The 20,912-nt window shown below is 28.8% G+C and overlaps 8 protein-coding genes across 8 annotated transcripts; 5 read left to right on the top strand and 3 right to left on the bottom strand. All coding sequences in view use genetic code 12, as the record gives it.

Annotated features, from left to right (window-relative positions):
- Window positions 1-452: 452 nt before the first annotated feature.
- TEN1 (Ten1p) lies at window positions 453-833 on the top strand (the record flags this gene model as incomplete). The annotated part of the gene is made up of 1 exon (XM_712852.1): window positions 453-833. The coding sequence occupies one exon, from the start codon at window positions 453-455 to the stop codon at window positions 831-833; it is 381 nt and encodes a 126-aa protein (XP_717945.1).
- A 532-nt stretch (window positions 834-1,365) lies between these two features.
- CAALFM_CR01020CA (uncharacterized protein) lies at window positions 1,366-3,186 on the bottom strand (the record flags this gene model as incomplete). The annotated part of the gene is made up of 1 exon (XM_712851.1): window positions 1,366-3,186. The coding sequence occupies one exon, from the start codon at window positions 3,184-3,186 to the stop codon at window positions 1,366-1,368; it is 1,821 nt and encodes a 606-aa protein (XP_717944.1).
- Window positions 3,187-4,559: 1,373 nt separating this feature from the next.
- On the top strand, window positions 4,560-7,196 carry DAL81 (Dal81p; the record flags this gene model as incomplete). The annotated part of the gene is made up of 1 exon (XM_712850.1): window positions 4,560-7,196. The coding sequence occupies one exon, from the start codon at window positions 4,560-4,562 to the stop codon at window positions 7,194-7,196; it is 2,637 nt and encodes an 878-aa protein (XP_717943.1).
- A 159-nt stretch (window positions 7,197-7,355) lies between these two features.
- Window positions 7,356-7,958, bottom strand: ARC19 (Arc19p; the record flags this gene model as incomplete). The annotated part of the gene is made up of 2 exons (XM_019475507.1): window positions 7,356-7,874; window positions 7,956-7,958. The coding sequence occupies 2 exons, from the start codon at window positions 7,956-7,958 to the stop codon at window positions 7,356-7,358; spliced, it is 522 nt and encodes a 173-aa protein (XP_019331052.1).
- Window positions 7,959-8,190: 232 nt separating this feature from the next.
- On the bottom strand, window positions 8,191-9,999 carry CAALFM_CR01050CA (uncharacterized protein; the record flags this gene model as incomplete). The annotated part of the gene is made up of 1 exon (XM_712848.1): window positions 8,191-9,999. The coding sequence occupies one exon, from the start codon at window positions 9,997-9,999 to the stop codon at window positions 8,191-8,193; it is 1,809 nt and encodes a 602-aa protein (XP_717941.1).
- Window positions 10,000-10,977: 978 nt separating this feature from the next.
- On the top strand, window positions 10,978-12,216 carry LAG1 (sphingosine N-acyltransferase; the record flags this gene model as incomplete). Its single annotated transcript, XM_712847.1, has 1 exon — window positions 10,978-12,216. One exon carries the CDS (start codon window positions 10,978-10,980, stop codon window positions 12,214-12,216), a length of 1,239 nt encoding a protein of 412 aa, XP_717940.1.
- Window positions 12,217-12,678: 462 nt separating this feature from the next.
- Window positions 12,679-13,680, top strand: CAALFM_CR01070WA (uncharacterized protein; the record flags this gene model as incomplete). The annotated part of the gene is made up of 1 exon (XM_712846.1): window positions 12,679-13,680. One exon carries the CDS (start codon window positions 12,679-12,681, stop codon window positions 13,678-13,680), a length of 1,002 nt encoding a protein of 333 aa, XP_717939.1.
- A 234-nt stretch (window positions 13,681-13,914) lies between these two features.
- CAALFM_CR01080WA (uncharacterized protein) lies at window positions 13,915-20,418 on the top strand (the record flags this gene model as incomplete). The annotated part of the gene is made up of 1 exon (XM_712845.1): window positions 13,915-20,418. One exon carries the CDS (start codon window positions 13,915-13,917, stop codon window positions 20,416-20,418), a length of 6,504 nt encoding a protein of 2,167 aa, XP_717938.1.
- Window positions 20,419-20,912: the final 494 nt, after the last annotated feature.

The raw sequence follows: 20,912 nt of genomic DNA on the forward strand, positions 1-20,912 counted from the left end.
TTAAATATCGTTAAAATGAATTTCAATGCTGATCTAAAAAAAAGGGAAATGTTTGATTTAATTAAATTTAATTTAATTCGTCTTACATTTTACATCTTACATGCTTACATGCTTACATCATCAGAATTTTTTTTTTCTTTTCTTCTCGGGTAGTAGTAGTAGTAAACGATTAATATTATTATTATTGTTTGTTTGTTAGTCGTGTAATTATACCAATTTGGAATTTTTAAAAAAAAAATAATTTTTTGTCGCGTTAATCAACTCTGATGAGACACACAAAGATTTCACAAAACACTACCCATCACTATTATGGTATTAACAACAACAATCGACTTAGACCAGACCCCTCTCGTATTATATACAGCTTTCTTCTTCTTCTTGTTTACACTTTGTCACAATATACCTAATTCTAAATTAATGTATCCTTTTTAGTCCACTAATTACCATTTGTTATGACAAAATTAATTTTAAATCCTGGTGATTTATCCCTGATATTCCCCGATATTTCTATATCTAACCCACAAAGAATTCGAATATTATGTCAAGTCATAAAATATATCCCTAATGAATCATGTCTAATAATTGATAAAATACCCACCGTAGCAGAATCGTCAACAAATAAGGAGTCTTTGGTTAAGATTGATGTATTTGATATATTGGAAGATATATTATCAATTGAAATTATAAATAAAGGAACAATCATTAATATTGATGGATATTATGATGGTGAAAAAATTCAACCTATTGATATTTATGAAATTAATGGGATTAATTTCACGATTGAAAATATTGAAATATTAAATCAATTGAATCAAATGAAAAGTTTAACATAAAGGGGTTTTTTAAGATGGGAGTAATTGTTGTGGTAATTTTGTTTGTATCAATGTGTCCAAATCATGATAATATGGATTTTAGATATCTATAAGTATAACAAAAGTATCAAAGCTTCAGAGAAATGTTAGAAGTTGATTCTACACGTCCTAAAATTGTTGATAAATATACAATTATATTTCAAGTTATAACTTATTACTCATAATATAATTAAAAAAAAAAAAGTATGTTATACAAATGATGTTCTAATATTATATTTTCATACTGTTGATATGTAAAAATGCATCGTTAATTAGTGAACGATTCATAAGTAAACTTTTTACTTCTTTAAAAAGAAAAGAAGTCAATGACATTATTGAACCTGTTTATACACCAAGAAATTAGATTGAAAAGATTATTAAACCGGTAAATCTATCCAAAATATGTGGTGGATTTGATTGAAATTATTCTTTCCAGTCTGCTATCTGCTATGAATATTGCTTTATTCCCATATTCAGGATATGATTTGTGAACCCGGAACAAACCCATTTCAGATTAATCTATTAATGCAAGGACTTTTTTAAACTTATTAGGTACTTCCATAATCCTTCTATCAACATATCTAGGATGTACTGATTTGGTTGATCCATCTTTTTTAGGTTTAGTTTTATCTTTCTTTCGATCATAAGATTTCAATCTTTCAATAAATGTTTTATAATCAATATCTTTTACATTATCAACTTCAACTTTTCTTTTCTTCTTCAGTTGATAAAATAAATCATCTGGAGTTATTGTAACTATGTCTGAGTCATTATCCAGGTTATTGTTATCCTGGTTATTATTGTCATCATTTTTGTCATTGAATACTTTACCTAATAATGCTTTTTTCTCTTCAAATTTTTGTCGTTTTCTTCTTTCAATTAATAATTTTTCTTCTTCGGATGGTTGTTCATCTGTTTGATAATCTCTTATACGTCGTTCAAATCTAGGTTCTGTTGGACGATAATGTGATGGTTGTGATAATGATGATGGTGAATAATTTGAAGAATTTGATTGTGGAGGTGAAGTTTGATATTTTTTTGGTCCTGTAGGTGGTAATTGACGCCCTGTAGATGTGGATTGTAGATTCTGTTGGTTGTATTGATTGTTTTGGTTCTGTGACGATAATGGTGATGATGACTGTTGTTGTTGTTGTTGTTGTTGTGAATTAGATTGAGATGGTAAACTAGATGTTGATCTTTGTGTTTGTGGTGAATATTCGGAATCACTAACAAATAAACCATTACTACTTGATACTGGTGTCTTACGAGTCGATGGTCTATATGAATCCCAAGATGTTTCAACTGTCGATTTTTGTTCTTGTTGATGTTGATTAAACTTTGATGTTGAGGGTATATATGAATCTGTTTCATTTTCTTCAATTACTGTAGGTAAAACACTTATACTTGTTCCCAGTTTATTACCATTAGTATCAATTGATTTATCATTACTATTATTGTCGCCGTTATTAGCATTACCGTTGCTGTTCTCTTTATTAAAATCTTCTTCAAATGCTTCTTCAAAATCAATCAATTGTTCATCAAATTCAAATGGTTCATCAGCAAATGTTATTTTTGGTGCTCCTGTTTTTGATTTTTCCAATGCATCTTGTTCCAGTTTCCATTTATTATATTCTTCTTCAGTAACTCCATCAAATACTATATGTCTTTGTAATTTAAATGCATCTTTCACCATTTGTACCATATAATCCAATAAAGTAAATTGTTTAAAATGCTCTTCCATATCTATATGTCTTTCATCAACAATTAATTGTAAATAATTTTGAATTGAATGTCGATTAACATCAACAAATTCTATTTTATCAAAATTCATTAAGAAAAATCGACATATGGCTCTATATTCAACAATAATATCATTATTTATTCGATTTTTAATATGATTTTCTCGTACATTGGCTGATTCTTGAGGAATTGATTTTTTATAATCTTTAAGATTATTATTTAAATATTTGAAAATCTTGTTATTATTGGAATCATCCACATTTTCTTCAATTATTGGCTCAATAGACAGGTTATTATTGGGACTATAGTTTCCTCCGCGAGAATAGGAATTTGGGGATTGATTATTTTGATAATTGTTATTTCTATTCCATTTGTTACCTCCGTTGCTGTTGTAATTGTTGTTATTTTTCCCTTGATAACCGTTGTAGGTATCTGTTTGTGGTTTGCCATTACCTTTATAATTGGACAGTGATTTCTTATAGGGACCATTGTTACTATTATTATTATTATTATTGCCATGTCCATTATTCCAATTACCTTGATAACCTCCCCTTTTGCCTTTATATGAGCTGTTATAACCGCCACCTCTACTCATATTGTAAGTTCACTTAATGACACAATTGGTAGATATTGTTAGGAATCAAATAATTATAAATAAATAAAATAATTTAACGTGTTGCGATATGTAGTATATGTATATTTTTTTTTCTTTGGGTGATTTTTTCAACTTGAATAATGAAATAACTTTTGGTTACGTTTTCTGTCTTTTTTTTGTATCGAGTTTCAAAGTTTATTAAAGTTGTCTCCTAATTAACATTTCATTTCAATAGATCAAATTAACTGAATTAAGGTCAAATGTATGAATATACTATGATCTAGAATACAAAAAGGATGAAGAACTGGATTATATGTAAAAGCTATAAAGGAATGGAAATGTAATGAAAGCGTTTTCGAGATCAATATCAGAATCAAAAAAAAAGCTAAAAATTAATTACAAACACTAATACTAACAATAAAAAGAAGGAGAAGGAGAAGAAGCAGAAATGAGTTTATTCTCTAACAAAAAGGAACGTTCTTAAATGAGGTTTGGAAATTGATATGAAATGGTTGTTATTTATTTTTGAGTGGTTGCCGTTTTTTTTCTTTACTCTCTTTAGTTTACCTTCTGTTTACAGCTCTTCTTGTCTTCCTTCTCCTCCTCCTCCTCCTGCATTTATTGTCTTCGAGGGTTAACAGTTTTTTTAGTAGTAGTGCCTGATATGCAGGAAAAAAAAAACTGGAGGTAGGTAGTGTTTATGTAGTGAGAGAGAGCGGCAATGAAATCCCTTTACAAAAAATTTTTTTTTCTTTTGTTCACCGGTACACGCATATTTTCTCACTCTCTTCTACTTTATTATTATCTCACTATCTCTTTTTTCTCTTTCTCTTTCTCTCTCTCTTGCTTTTTGTTTGTTTGTTTGTTTGTTTGTGGGTTTATTTTTTTTTTTTTTTCATCTCCTTTGGAAAATCTTTTTAGTCTCCATATATATATACACTTTACTTCGTATATATACAATATATTATATTGGGGGTTATTATTCTTCATTTCGTTTATTTGAAAGGGTATTCTGCTACACTATTTGATTGTTTAGATTGGAGATATTGAAACTATGGATAACCAGCAACAACAACATAATCATTCGAGACATCTGAGTCTACAGCATAATGATATAACTAATACTACTAATACTACTAATACTACTACTACTACTACTAGTAATACCACTAAGAATAATGCTAGGAATAATATTAAGAATAGTAATATTAATAAAAACTCCCCTAATGTCTCCTCCCCTCATCATAATGAACAATCTTTAAATAATAATAATAATAATAACACCMAACAGTAATAATAATAATACAAATTATCCTAATTATGAGCAATTATATCTACCCGAATCTAATTCTACAAATAATTTTTTTCAACAAATGGATAATCAATCACCAAATTTTATGGATCAAAATTGGACCCCACATATGTTACCACAAACAGCTTCTTATTTGGCCAATTTGGATTTACCAAATATCCCCACTACCCATAGTAATAACCACTACAACAACAACAACAATTCAGGTTTAAACCCTTCTTATAATACATCATCAATTATGCAAACTATTCAAAATCAACATAATGTACATGACGATCAAGAAAATCAACAACAACAACATCATCATCATCAATATATAAATCTGAATTCTCCTTCATCATCATCTCATCAAGTCACTCCCAACCCTACAATTTCTTCTTCGTCTTCGTCTTCAAAATCAAATAAACAAAAACGTCCGTGTGATCAATGTCGGAAACGGAAAATTAAATGTGTCTTAGTACCCAATACTAATAATTGTGTCCAATGTGAAGCTAAACAAGTAACATGTACATATACTGATCAAGCACCGAAAAGGAAACTTGCTGAAACAACTACTCCTGCCAATAATGATCAATTATTGAAACGAGGAAGAATAATGGATACCAGTTTATTATCAAATGGATCAACTATTGTTCCACCTGATGTTGCTATTCGTGAGGTATCTCCTATACAAGATTATTCAGCCATGAATAATTCATTATTGAAAAGAACTTTATCATTGCAATTTCCTCGATCAAGTTTTTATGTTGGGCCCACATCTTCAGTATTTGATATCAATTTATTAAATTCAATAATCAAATCCCATGAGCATCAAATGGCAAATGGAAATGAGAGCACGACCACCGCAAGAAACAACAATAGTAACAACAAAATTGAGCAAGTTAGTCTAAATAATTTAGTTTCATTAAGAAAAGTTAGTGATACGGTTCAATTTATTTTAAAAGAAGATCAATCACCTCAATCTTATCAAACAATGTCGAATGATGTTGATACAATTGAAAAATTTATATCACCCCATGGTCAAATATTAGTTGATTTATATTTTCGAATTATTCATCCTTCATATCCTATAATTCATAAAAAAGTTTTCATTGAAAAATATTCTCGTACTCATCGAGAATTTAGTGCTCCTTTATTGGCAGCAGTTTATGTATTAGCTATACAATGGTGGGATTATGATCCTCAATTAAATCGTTTCCCAAAACCAAATGTCGAAATGATACTTAAAATTGGGTTAAATAATTATATGTTGGAAATATTAAAACGACCAAAATTAAGTGCTGTTCAAGCAGGATTATTATTGTTACAATGTAAACATATTATTAATTGTAAATCATCCAATGACGGGCTGCGACAACAAGGTGGAGGTAGTAGTAATTCTAATCATAGCAATAGTGTTGCCACTGGAGATGCGGATTATTCTGAATGGATTTTATGTTCACAAATAGTATCATTAGCAGAAGAATTAGGACTTGGATTAGATTGTAATGATTGGAAATTACCTAAATGGGAACGAGGATTACGGAAACGATTAGCATGGGCAGTATATTTAGAAGATAAATGGTTATCACTTAAATTGGCTCGGCCTTCACATATAAATGAATCAAATTGGATGGTGTTACCTTTATATGATCAAGATTTCCCCGAGAAACATGGTGATGGAGATTTAAAAGAAGGTTCATCCGATATTGATAATGGGAAAAAAATTTTCATTCATTTAATTGAATTATCAAAAATTTTATCGGATATTTTAAATCAATTTTATTCTATGAAAGCTATGAAAGAAATCACGGAAATTGATCAAGTATTAAAATTAGCTAAACCTTTACAATTAAGATTACGGGATTGGTTTAGATCTTTACCTATTGAATTACAAATGAGTTCTGTACAACCTAGAAAATTATGTTCTAATGGATTTCTTCAATTGGCATATTTTGCCACTGAATTGACATTACATAGGAAAATCACCACCATAATTTTCAATCAAACTAAAGCTGGCAATCCACCATCACCAGAATTAGTTGGTGTTTGTCGTAGTGCTGCCAAAACAAGATTAATGGCATCAATTGAATTTGTTCGAGATTTGAAACAAGAACATATTCATTCATTTTGGCATTGTTCAGCAACTTCAAATTTTACATTAATTGGTACATTTGCGGCAATTTTATTAATGTCTTCATCCACAAAGGAAGAAACTGATTTTTATCGTGATCAAATTTTAAATTATCGTTGGATTTTAAAAATTTCTTCAAAAGGTTTTGATCAAGCTGCTGAAGCATTAGCAGATTTAGATTTAGTTTTGACAAATATCCCGGGATTAATTTATGATAATATTAACGTTCCTTCACTTCTTCCTAATGTTCTGGATAGTTTATCCCTGATACAACATTTTCAAATGTCACATTCACCGGCAGGAGCTAGTCCACCACAAAATTCTACATCAACAATCACTACTACTACTACTGCTACTGCTACTACTCAACAAAGAATAAGAGCGCCAATTAGAGAATCACCATTAAGTTCTCCTCAAAATATGTATACACCACCATTGAATAATAATAATAATAATAATTCTAATGTGGGGAATTCTAATAAAGGATCACCAATGTCTAATGCTCAAGGATTATCACCAAAGAATAAGAATATGAGTGGTACAACTTCTAAAAGTCCAGTAAAATCACCCGAACTAACCAAATGATCAACTATGTGTCAGTTTTTCTGTAAATGATTAGAGAGATACAACTTTAGAAATCAAATCTTTATAACGTAATATATTGTATATGTTTATGTGTAATATTTCAATTTTTTTAAATGTATAACTATGTATAATAAACTATTTTATCTCCCCCATCATTTTTTAATCAAAGGGAATCAAAAATGATTCAGCAACAATTCTAGCTCTTGCATTCAAAAATAATTTCATTTCACTAATTTCTTTATCAACATCTTCCATAAATTCAATAATAAAATCAACTAATTTATCTTTAACCATTTGTTCAGTATGAAAATTTGTAATTAAAAATGATATATCATATCCCTTTATCGGAGTTCTTCTTAATATAAAAAAATTTTCTGCTCTACTAGTTAAAAATCTAGTAAATTTATGAACTAAAATATTTTCAATTTCATCAGCTTGTTTAATTTTAATCAGAATTCGAATTGAATTTATACTTGATTCAATTAAAATTTTTTCATTTTCATTACGAGCAATAATCATGGGATTTAAAATTAATTCGGGATTATGGCATGATTTGGAATCAACCTCTATTTCTGGTCGATTATGTCTTTCAATTAATTGAGAAGAAAAATCTTCTAAACATATAGCAGCGGTAAGTGATGCTCGAACGGCCGTAAGATAAGGTTTTAATGATTGTGACTAAGAAAAAGGAAAGAACAGGAAAGTGTTAGTAAGAAAAGTGCCCAACTCTTCAAAAAGTGTGCTAGTGAAATTACGTACCATTGATGGTGATTAGATAGTATTTATATAATAGTATGAATTGAATTGAATTGAATAAGAGGTTTTATTAACTCTGGTGGAGGTAAGTTGATCTTTTTGCTAAAAGTTTCGCTGTTGGTTCACTCACTCGCGGGAAAAAGAAAATCTATTCAACTTTCAACTTTCAACAACAAAAAGACATATTTTTTTGTCCATATTACACGACTATATAAATAAATTAAGTTAATAAATTAAGTTAATAATTTAATACAGTGGCTACACCAGTTTTCAATCTCTTGTCACCAGTTTTATTAGTTTCTGAAGTAATACTTGATTGTCTTTTCCTTGAAGCATGTTTATTGTATTCAGAAACAAATTCTTCAATGATTTTTTTCGTAATTTTAGTTGTTGATAATTCTATTTCATATTGTTTTAACGGTTTAAATTGATCAAATTTCAGTAATTTTTCATATTCATCTTCATAATTTACTCTATTAGAAATAACAAATCTTGTCCCTTCCATACGTAAGAAATTTTCTCCTAAATTTCTATCATTATCATAAATCCATCGAGCTAATTTCGCTATATCTTCATCCATTTTTTTAAGGTATTTTTCTCGTTCTTGTTGTTTTTTCAATTCAAATTCTTCCTTCAACAGTGTATAAATCATGGTTATTTCTTTTCCTTTACCACCATCTCCTAATGTTAGATCAAGATTTGCTAATCTTTCATCTCTTGTTGATTTCAAGGCATTAGAAAATGTTTCCAAGGATTCCCACATTTTTTCATCATAAGTGTTTCCATTCTTCATAGTGGAAATCACCGAATCAACTAAATTCTTTTTAACTTTTAATATTTGTTTCTTCTCATCAACGATATCCCAAAATAATTCTAATGCACTAGATCCATTTCTTCCACAAATCTCAATAAAAGCATCATTATTCTCAATCTTATCTATAATGTCTTTAAATTCAGTATCAGCATCAATTTCTAATTCACCTAACAATTTCTTATAACTCTCACGTGCCTTACGATCATTACGATAATTTATTTTCGATATCACGGTTATTTGTGATTTAATATCATCAATTCTCCGTGGGAAAATCTCATTTTCATATAATTGTAGAATATTCAATTTAGTTAAATTTTGGAAATTTTTATTACTTTGAAATCGTGAATCATTAATTAAATTTTCATAAAGTGATTCCCAAGTTTGAGATTTTTCCACTAATGATGAATTAACTTGTCGTAAATATGTTGATAATTCAATCAATGCTTGATTTTTCTTGGTTTGTAAAAGTTTTTCATGTTGTTCTCTTAATTTATCAGTATATTCATAAAATATTGCTGCCAATTCAGAATCCAGCATCATTGAATGTTTGAAAATTGGATTATCTTGATCAATCCATAATTTCTTAATAGTGATCCATCGAGTATTATAAGTCACTAAATTCTTAGCTTCCAATTTCCTTAATTCTTCATTGAAATTGCGTTTGAAATTTTCTAATAATAATGATTTATTGGATAATTCACTTTGGAATTTCGATACCAAATATTCTTCATAAAGTTGTTTTCTTGTCACTGGGTCTTTAACAGACCAATACTCGGGCTTATCCACAAGATTTTCCATTACTGCTTGGAAAGACCAAGTAGAATTTACCTTGTTGTCTGATAATAATTTCAAAAATGATTGTTTGGCTTCATTGTCGGTTTTAGAAGTTGGACCTGTCAATTCTACAGGTTTTGATTTTAAAGTTTTATCCAATTCACTAAGTTCAGTTTTTTCTGCTAGTTTTTCATTTGATAATTCTTCTTCTATTATCTCATTTGGTTTTTCCCATGTTGTTTCTCCAGTAATTGCATTATAATAATACTTTTTCCCATCATCTGTAGTATATTCTTCCCATTTACCCGTAGTAGTTGATGTGGTGATGGTTTCCTGTTTTTCAGAAACAGGTAAAGTTTCTTCTGTCTCAGGAAAAGTCCAACTGGTCTCATTGGTTTTATAATTATAATAATAAACCTCTCCTGTTTCAGTTCGTAGTTCTTCCCAATCTGATGACATTATTATAGAAGGGTTATTCAGCCGTTATTGCTGTCTATTTGTTAGTTAAACTGAGGGTTTATTTTAAGCTTGTTTTTTTTTTCTTTTGCTTAAGTTGCCATTTTTCTTTTCCCAGTCTTCATTTTCACCAAAATTTAAGACAAAATTTGGTTGTAAAAAAAAAACCTTGAAATAAACTACACACTGTTTTATATAAAGGTTCCATTACTATAGACTACAACTTATCAATTGAATTTGTTTAATATATGGGGCTTGAATTTTTTTGATAATTCAAGTTAAAATAAACTTTGCCCACGCCACGTCACCCCTACTCTTAGGTGTTGCGCCATGATACCCAACTTCTTGGTTTCCTGCTTTCCCATTGACATATGTAAGATGATGTTTGCAAATGTTGGCAATGTCGTGTTTTTTTGTCCTGTTTGGAGGTAGTGTTAAACGACACAATTATTACTCCTATTTTTTTTCTGGTTTGATAAAATTTTTGCAACACGAACATTCTTGGTGTTTTTTTCTATCTCTGCAAAAGTATGACCCAAACCTTTGAATTGATAATATACAACTGCCTGCTCACCCATTTAGTTGCTTTGGTATGATCATTATTAACATTTGTTTTGCATGCCTATTAAATAGATATAGAAAAGGATGGACTTAGGCAACATTCATTTCTTCGTGTTTTTGTGATTTCTTGACATTTTTGCTTTGAACTGATGACACGACTGAACTGAAATTTTTTTTTTTTTGCATTCTCTCTCTCAGTATCTCTCAGTGTCTCTCAGTGTCTCAGTGTATTAGTGTCTCTGTCCCAACTAAATTAATTTCCCAATCAATCAATCAACATATATAATAAATCTACAAATTCCTCTCCACCAAAAAAATATACCCAAAACCACAACACTAATTACTTTGTTATTAGTTTTACTTTTTTTAGGTTTAAAGTATTTGAATTAATCAGGTAGTAATTTTTGATATTTAATCTAAATGTCATCGTCATCATCTTCACTTGGTGTTCCACACGAAAACCCAATTCGTCATCGTTCTTCATCTGTTGGTAGAATAGACGTTGGTGACACATCTGCATCTTTATCAACCATGCCAACCACGAGGTCTCTGAGAAGAAGATCTATTGCCAGATTGAAAGAATTACAAGACAATTCAACTACAGATTCAGCAATTGTTCATAAATTATATGTTGGGTTTAGAGAATTAACTTATAGACACACTTGGATTATTCCTTTGATTGTTTTACTCATGGCTTTTGGTACATATTATCTTTCATCACCTTCAGGAAAAGTTCATCAAGTATTAGAAGATATGATTATTCCATCTTATCATATCCCTGGTACTGATCAATATGGTAAAGGAGGTAACGATTTCAAATTTGTTGGATTTTATGCTATTTTTTTCACTTTTTTGAGAGAATTCATGATGTGTTGTGTTTTACGTCCAATTAGTGTTTGGTTTGGTATTAAAAAAGAAGCCAAACAGAAGAGATTTTTAGAACAAACTTATGCCATGTTTTATTATGGTATTACTGGTCCATTTGGTTTATGGATTATGAGAAGATTACCATTATGGTATTTTAATACCACTCAATTTTATATAAATTATCCACACAAGACTCATGATATTTATTTCAAAATTTATTATCTTGGTCAAGCAGCATTTTGGGTCCAACAATCAGTAGTTTTAATTTTACAATTGGAAAAACCAAGAAAAGATTTCAAAGAATTAGTCTTGCATCATATTATCACTATAGCGTTGATTTGGTGTTCTTATAGATTCCATTTCACTTGGATGGGATTGGCTGTTTATATTACTATGGATATATCTGATTTCTTTTTGGCATTATCGAAAACTTTGAATTATTTGGAATCTCCCATTACCGGTCCATTTTTCGTTATATTTATTGGCGTTTGGATTTATTTGAGACATTATATCAATTTACAAATATTATGGTCGGTTTTAACTGAATTCAGAACCGTTGGTGATTTCGAATTGAATTGGATCACTCAACAATATAAATGTTGGATCTCACAGCCAATCACTTTTTTCTTGATTTTTGCCTTACAATTAGTCAACTTTTATTGGTTAGTATTGATTTTCAGAATTTTATACAGATATGTTTTCACTGGGGTTAGTAAAGATGAAAGAAGTGATGATGAAGATGAAGATGAAGATAGTGAAGATTCTGCTGATGAAAAGAAAAAGGAACAATAGGTTAATACTATTTTTTTATTTAACTTGAAGTGATGGTTGAAAAGCAGTTGCTTATTCTAATTCAACTTGAATTGTATTACCCACCCACCCTGCACTAATGCTATTTATGTACCATAATGCTTTTTTTTTTATTTTTACTTTAATATTGTTGTTATTATAATTACAGTGTATACATTTTGCAGTAACATTTCCCATATAAATTTAATAATTAATAAATAATAAACAAAACAGTTAGTTTCATAAAAAAGTTTTATACTTCTAGTAACAGATTAAAAGCAGTTGTAGATGTTGGTGGTGTGGCTAGTAGATAGAGAGAGGGTGAGAGAAAACAAAAAATCAAAACAATACAAAAAAAAAAAAACATAAACATAACAACTACAACAATGTTTACTCCATCTCTCTAGATCGTTTAGCTTTCATTTTGCGTGATTTCCCTATATATATATATATAACACCACCACTATGTCAACTTCAACTCAATTACAAACTCTTTCAAAAGATGAACTAATAGAAAAAGTATTAGAATTGGAAGCAGTACTAAATGAATTTCAAGATTCTTCAAAAGAACTAGAACGAGCATTAGAAGATGAATTACTCGAATTAGAGAATACCAAAACTCAACTTTCTGAACAATTAGATCTTAAAAAACAGGAATTAGCACAAGCAAATACCAAAGTCATTAATCTCACTTCGGAATTAAATAATTTACACGAATCAACCAATACTAAATTATACGAAAAAGATGAGATCATTCATAATCTAACGTCCCAATTAGTTAAAACAGAAATCATGAATGATTCAATGGAAAATGAAGATAGAATAAAAACTAATAAATATGAAGATCAACAGAAATTCAATAATCATCTTTTAGAAAAGTTAGCTTTATTAGAAAGTGATTATGAACGTGAAAGGAAACTTAATATTGAAAAACAATTATATATAACCAATTATCAAAATCAAATTAAAGATCTTAATAGGAAAATTGAAACTCTAGAAAGTCAAAAAATTGAAAATGATATTCAACAACAACAACAAGCTGATGTCCTGATGATTAGTTTTAAAGAAATGCTTAAATCAACACCACCACCAAATAAAATAAGAGATGCTGAAAACCAAAAACAATCCAATATAAAAAAATCCGATTCATTAAGAAAACTTAAAAATTTGACAATGGATATTGAAGCCTTTTTAGGTAATTTCTCTTTATCTTCTTCTTCAAATAAATCTCCACCAAGTCCTAAACCTTCATCGAAAATATTGAAATCTCCATCAACTACTCAATTAGATACTTCAATTACTACTGATAGATCTCACAACAACAATAACGATGGAACAATTACAAAGGATAAAAGACTATCGTATAGTAAAAGATTTGTGGACTTACCTTCTATTAGAGGTTCTCCTACCCCATCTAAAAGAAGTAATATTGAGAAATCAAAATCTATGAAACATTTAAGAATGTAAAGAGTAATCTGCTATGTACTGTATGTAAATGAATTTAGTATACAAAACAACAACGACAACAACAACAACAACAATAACAATAAATTTGAACACGCATAAAAAAAAAAGGTTAAATCTTTCAGTTGAGTTTGTTCAATTCATTTTCAAACTTTTTCTTCACTCTTACTTTTACTTTTACTTTTACTACTAGTTTCATTTGAATACTCCCCCTTATCCTATATCAACTTTTCAAAGATGGAAAATTTTGATCAAATACTTGATCGTTTTGAAAAACTGGAAGTTTTTAACTATTTGACTAGTTTAAGTGCAAAATTATCTAATGAAAATGAAACCAAATCAATTCAAGAGTCCGATTATTTGATTTATTTAAGTCAATTGAATCAACTTGTAGAAAAAGCCAATATCACCTTAGATACAAAAAAGAAGAAACTGACTACAGAAACCACCAACCCCAACAATGAATCAAAACAAACTAGACAAGCAATTTCATTCAATATTTATCGATTAGTATCAAAAAATTATATACTGGTTTTACATAAAATTCCATCTAAAATTTATGATTTGGGTAATCAATTGGTTAATAATTTGGTTATTGATGATAAAGGTGAACTTTCTCCTATAACTCAAGTATCAATTATTATTTTAATTGATTTATTTGAAAATTTCCCTAATTCATTGGGGTCATTAATCAATTTTTCAATAACCCAATTATACAAAATATTAAAGAAATATCCCAACATCAATAGTAATTTGATTTTTTTGTTGAATTCAATTACAAAAAATGCCACCAAATTGGATATTGATGATAAAATGCAATCCAAACTCATGAAAATTGTCACCAAAGGGATTATCAATGAAACTATATCATATAATATGGAAATTGAATGTACTTCAAATGTATTAATAAAGAAAAATTATGTGTTATGTTATAAAAATTTGTTGTTATTGATGGTTTCAACAAACTATGAAATGCTTCTTGCTGCTTCAACATCATCAACTTCTGCTGGGGCGAAAATGAAACCAGAAACTATTATGAAACAACAACATGATTTTCAAATGAATTTATTAACTACTAATGAAAAAATTTTCAATTATTGTTTATCAAATTTTTCTAAAGAAATCAGAATTGCCATGGTTGAATTATTAGCAAATTTATTGATTAATTTTGTCCCCACAGGGAAATTTAATGCCATTGAATATCTTGTGACTCTTTTTCCCTTGCCGGAATATAATCAATGGGATTCCAATCTTTTAATGAAAGTTGGTGAAAATGGTGAACCTATAGTTGATATTAGAAAAGAGAAAAATACTTTAATGGGTCATGATAGTGAATCTATTATAAATTCAAGTTTAGAATTATCATTATTTCAAGCTAGTGTCACAGAAACAATTATTTTTTATTTACAATTGGAACAATTTCAAAATCTTGAATTTTTATCAAATAATTTAACGTTTATTTTAGAAGTGATATTAGCAAAATTTGTTGAATTAAATAATATGGAAAATCATTTTATGAATCAAGAATGGAATAAAGTTTTGAAATATTGGAGTACAGTTATAGAATACATTGTGCAAGAGACTGGTTCCGCATCTCATGAAGTGCTTTGCAGTTTTATTTATGGTAAATTTGTACCGGATTCAAATAATGAAGATATTTCTTCACAAGATCAACATCAACAACAACAACAACTTGTTAGAACTCAAAGTTTAAACAAACAAAGAAAACGGGAATCGAAAATATTTTCATTTAAAACAAAGCAAAGTTCGAAAAAGAAAAATGTATCTAATTGGGAAATTAAACCATATCAAAACCCATACCAAGCCTATTTTTTGTTGTTTATAATTGATATGTTATTACCATATGGTGTCAGTTTTGAGTCGTTGAAAAAAGATGAGAAACCAACAAATAAGGATATTCCAGTGGGAGAAGAAGAGGAAGAATTAGAATTGGATCTCCCCCACGGTTCGTCAGAAACGGGGTCATCATTTATAAGAGGGATATTGCTTAATTTGATTGTCAACAATAATTACTATATTAGAAGCTATGCAACTCAAACGTTATTAGTATATGCAAAGAATAATCAAGCAGAGATAAATCAATTGATTTTACACACATTTAGATTGGTGGATCAAGAACACAAACATTCAGATAAGGAGACACCTGGAGGAGATCAAAACATCAATCCTATTTCCTCTGTCAGATTATTGGGTTACTCTTTAGCATTACTGTCATTAATCAAACAAACAGATCCTGCGTTACTTCAAAATCTGACTATAGTCAAAGTATTGAGTTTTTGTACACAAAGTTTAAAACATAATACTCAATCAGGGGTTAAGAATTCTAGTTGTTGGATTATATTATCATCACTTGTCACTTTACACAATTTTTCCGAATATGTTAAATTAAATTCATCACAGTTTCTTGTGTTTTGGAAAAGTTTATTAACTTCACAGTTTATGAGTACTTCAATAAGTGCCAGTACCCCTGAGGGGCAAACTAAAGAAGTAATTTTTAATTTAATGTTGAGAAATTTTAGTTTGGTTTGTTTATTGAATTATTTGAATTCAGTTGAATTGACACCAGAATCATTAAAACAAATTCAATTTTTACTTACTAAATCATACAATTATTTGACATATCTTGAAAGCAACATTGAAGTAGTTGGTGCCGTTACTTTATTCAACAATACTAATTTCAATGAGTTGGATTATAATGTAAACATGCTTAGTAATTTGCTTTACACCAATTATGCATTCAATAATAAATTATCAACCGACAGAGTATTTATAAGTCTCATATTATACAGTAAAAAAATCATTTTCCAAAGTTTCACCAAATTGGCCACTTTGCTCAAAAATGAAATAAATTCCAATATGGTGATTTTTTTAATCAAAGTATTTAGTGATGCCAAATTATTTTCAAGAATTCCATCAACAGACAATGAAAAATCCAAATCTAAATCCAAAACACTTAATCAAGTTGCCGATATAGCTGATAATTTGGTATTGAATGAAGATTATAATTATTCATTTGGGGTTACAAGTAAATTACAACATGAATCGATGAATATAGATGAATTATTGATTAAATTTCCATTCCAATTTGGTATTGAAGAAACTCAATGGTTGAGAAAAACTTTTACTTTTGCAACTACACCATTACCTAAACTGTCTATTGAAAGTGAATATTCATTGGAAACTGGGTCATGGTTTGATTATTTTGAAAAAATTGCGTTTCTGTCAGTTGATCATTCCATAAATTATGAACCAGGAATTGTTTTAACACAAAATTATTCTACTCATTATAAATATCTGACCAATTTAACCACATCTTTGGTTGATTTATCAATTGAATTATTTCAATTGGTTTTCCCTTATTTAAGCACGAAAATTCAATTTTCATTACTTGAACAAATACGTAATTCATTAACATCAAGTTCAATTGATCCTTTAAGATTGAAAGCCATACAAATAAATGTTTCTGTTACATTACATGGATTGATTTCAAATATTGTGAAAAAGAAAATTGCTGTTGAAGAAAGTATTTTACTTGTTATTATTGATATTGTTAAAAAAATGCCCATGGAATATGATCAATTAATCATTAAAATCAATGCCTCAACTTTAGGTTTAGTGGGCCAATTACTTGATAAAAATGGTGTTAGTGGACAAATCACAACTTTGATAAATGATATAGTAACTGATCTGAATCCATACAAAAGAGGATTCTCCTTGTTGGCACTTTCGTATATTTATTCAAATACCAAATTAGGATTTTCCGACATTTATCATATTTCTTTACAATTATTGAATGATCCAAATCCTATAGTTTATCATTTCACAATTATTTCCACGAGACAATTGTTTGAATTTAATCATGATAATTTACTGTTAATACCAACCGTTTTAAACAAAATTTTTTCCAATTATTTAAATGATTCTTTTGGTTATGATTTGTCTAATAAAGTTTTAGTCAATTTAGAAACCAAATATAATTCCATTGCCGAAATAACTAAATTATTGAAATTATTTGTTGGTTCATTGGGACCAGCATTACGTGATTGGGAAATCGATGAGAAATTGAAATTAAAAGACATGATTATTTCATTAAGTTATGGAATAGGGTTATCAACTTTAAATGATTATGTTGAAGTTTATAAACAATTATTATTATTATTCCAAGAATTGATTATATATGATCCTAATTTAATGGAAGGAGAAATCACATTTTTCCGAGATTTGTTGAATTTAATCATTTCTAAAAATTTGAAAATCTCATTAGCTAGTGTTTCTCCAACTTCATTGACCACCGATACAATTTTCCCATTTAATACTAGTTTTGATTTATATTCTGGTGCTTATGAATGCTATTACGAATTATTGAAAATACTTGGTGTTGACATTTTGACTCAAGATACTATTAATTTACTTTGGGTATCGATGAATATTAAACCTTGTTTAGAATTGAAACAATTTATCAAATTATGGTTAGAAAGCAGTTTAGACAAAAATTGGTTTGCTATATTAAATTCTTTATTCAAATTAAGTTCCAAGAAATTGATTGGTCCATTTATCGAAACTAATTATCAACAAAAATTGTTACCTTTACTGCAACGTCAAAAAAAGAAGAATGCACAAAATGTTGATTTTAGAGATGAAGAAATTGAAAATATTGTTGGTGGTGATGAAAGTTCCGATATGGATAAAAATGAACCTATATCTTGGGAATTTAAATTGTTCATTTATGAAATGTTAAATCATTTGTTGGATTTAGCACTGGGGAATTCACAATTAATCGAAAGATTGAAACTGAAAATTCCTGATATTGTCAAACTTTCATTTTTAGGATCAACTTCTTCCATAACAGAAATAAAATTAAAAGGTATTGAATTGTTGAATAGATCATTAGCGTTATTTGGAGAATTAGAAGATCCATTGTATCCAAGTGTTTCTATTTTGGAACAACAACAAGCACAAATAATCAGTGCATTAATACCTTGCTTTAGTCCTGGTAATGATTATAAAGTTATTGTCAATGCCATCAATGTGTCTTCCAAATTTATTAATCTTCCAAGAATTAAATTCTATTCAAAGCAAAGAATTTTGAAAACTTTGATTTATTTATTAGAAGAAATTTCATCCAATAAATTTGTTCGTTTTGGATTTTTAGAAAGCATGTCAGAATTTGGTAGAAAATCTATTCAATTGGCAATTTTAAATTGTTGGGCAGTATTAAAAATTGATTCTTATGAAGATCCAGAAAATATTGAACCCGAGTTTGAAGAGACATTAACCAATTATTCAGCATTATTGACATCACTTTGGATATTGGTGTTACGAGAATTTTCTACATTGAAATATAGTGAATCATCAAGCAGAGAATTGGAGATTTATGGTAATTATTGGATAAATTTGATTAGTATATTGAGTTTAGAACTGGAACGTGATAATGAATTTATTAATCAATATTTACCAGGTGATGCTCAGAATTTCTTTTTCATTTTGTTCAGTCAATGTATGGAATCTTTAATTAAGAACCGCAAAGTTCCAGAGATTTTGACTTCAGTGAAAAGATTAGTTAAAAATCCAACATTGGTTACACTTTTATTTAATGATGAAATATTTGGAGAAATTGTTGATTTATTCGATAGATTAATTTTAATTGATGATGACACCGAAATTCAATGTTCTCTTGTGGAAATTATTAGTAGTTTATTCCAAACATTTGTTCAATGCCATCAAGATAATTTGGAATGTGGATTTGATAAGTTGTTTGAGTTGATTAGAATTTCCATGTTACCTTTATTCCGTATATTACCCTTTTTACGTTCAGATTACGATGCCAATAACGAAACTAATCAATTGTTACTTAAACATGTTGGAGATGCAGCGAATTTATTAATTTTGAAAAAAGCTTTAGAAAGTTTATTGAAAATGATTGATTTACTCCCGACAATTGTTAGAACTGATTTATATTCTTGTTTGTTGTATATCTTGTCAAAGATTTATGAGAGTCGAAATAAATTACTAATTTCCGTGGTTGTGCCATTTTTGAAAAAAATTGTTATTGATACCAAAGAGTGTGCTCCTGAATTAATTAATATTTTCTACAAAACCATCCGTCTGTATTTTGAAATTGAAGTAGAAAACAATTATTCTATTATAACAATGTTAATACTTGTGACTAATGGTGGGTTAACCTTAAATGCAGATGAATCTCAAAAATTGAGTAATGCTTTGTTGCAATTGTTGGAAAGTAAAGATACAGCACCTACTGGAATTCAGTGTATTAAATCATTAATACAACTTTCTTACGTGCTGAAGGAAAATAATTTGGTGGTCAAATTTTTGATTAGTGATCTAATAAAACACATTACTAGAGTAAATGAAACTAATCATATAGATTTGAAAATTGCCATTGAAATATTAATGTTGTTTACAAGATTGGTGATCAATGATGAACAGAAACAAGTGGCATTATATTCTATAATCATTCCCGTGTTAGTTAAATCTGTGGATGAAGTTGACAATTTATATTTACATGAGAAATTGATTGTCTTGGTACGGCAAAGTGCAAGTAGCTTTAAACAAGTTGTCAACAAATATCTCGATGACAACCAAAAGAAACTAACTGAAGAAATTGTTACTTCAAGTGTTGCAAAAAACACCGTTGCTAACCAATCTGTTGATTCTTTTGATCAAGTTCCAGAAATTCAATTAAAGACATTTGGTGTATAGAAGAAGTAGTCAGTTGTTAGGTAGGTAGTTATAATTAAAGAAACCTTAGATCTATTGGTGATATATTTGACTATAGTAGTGACACTTTAAGCAACAACAACAACAACAACAATCACATACAAAAAATAATATATTATAATCGCACTCTCTCTTGGAAGAGTGGTCGTCAACTAAACTTGTCACACACCAAGAAGTTAAACACGCATTTTAGTTGCTCTATCTAATTTTTTGAACTAATTAACACGCCCTATCTATTTTCCAATTGACACTGATCAATCCCTCTCTATACACAGTATATACAGTATAATAATGACATAATAATATTATTATTTGGAAAACAATTCTTATACACTCTTTTCTTATATTCCAATTAAGTTCAATTATTAAATTTTGTTTAAATTTTCATTTAAGCTTGACTAAGATTATCGTATATAAACTATACTTTATATTCCTATTTGCCTCCTCACCCCATATATATTTGACACCAAGATAAA

The sequence above is a fragment of the Candida albicans genome, chromosome R (genome assembly GCF_000182965.3).
Source record: "Candida albicans SC5314 chromosome R, complete sequence".
Taxonomy (NCBI): Eukaryota; Fungi; Ascomycota; class Pichiomycetes; order Serinales; family Debaryomycetaceae; genus Candida; species Candida albicans.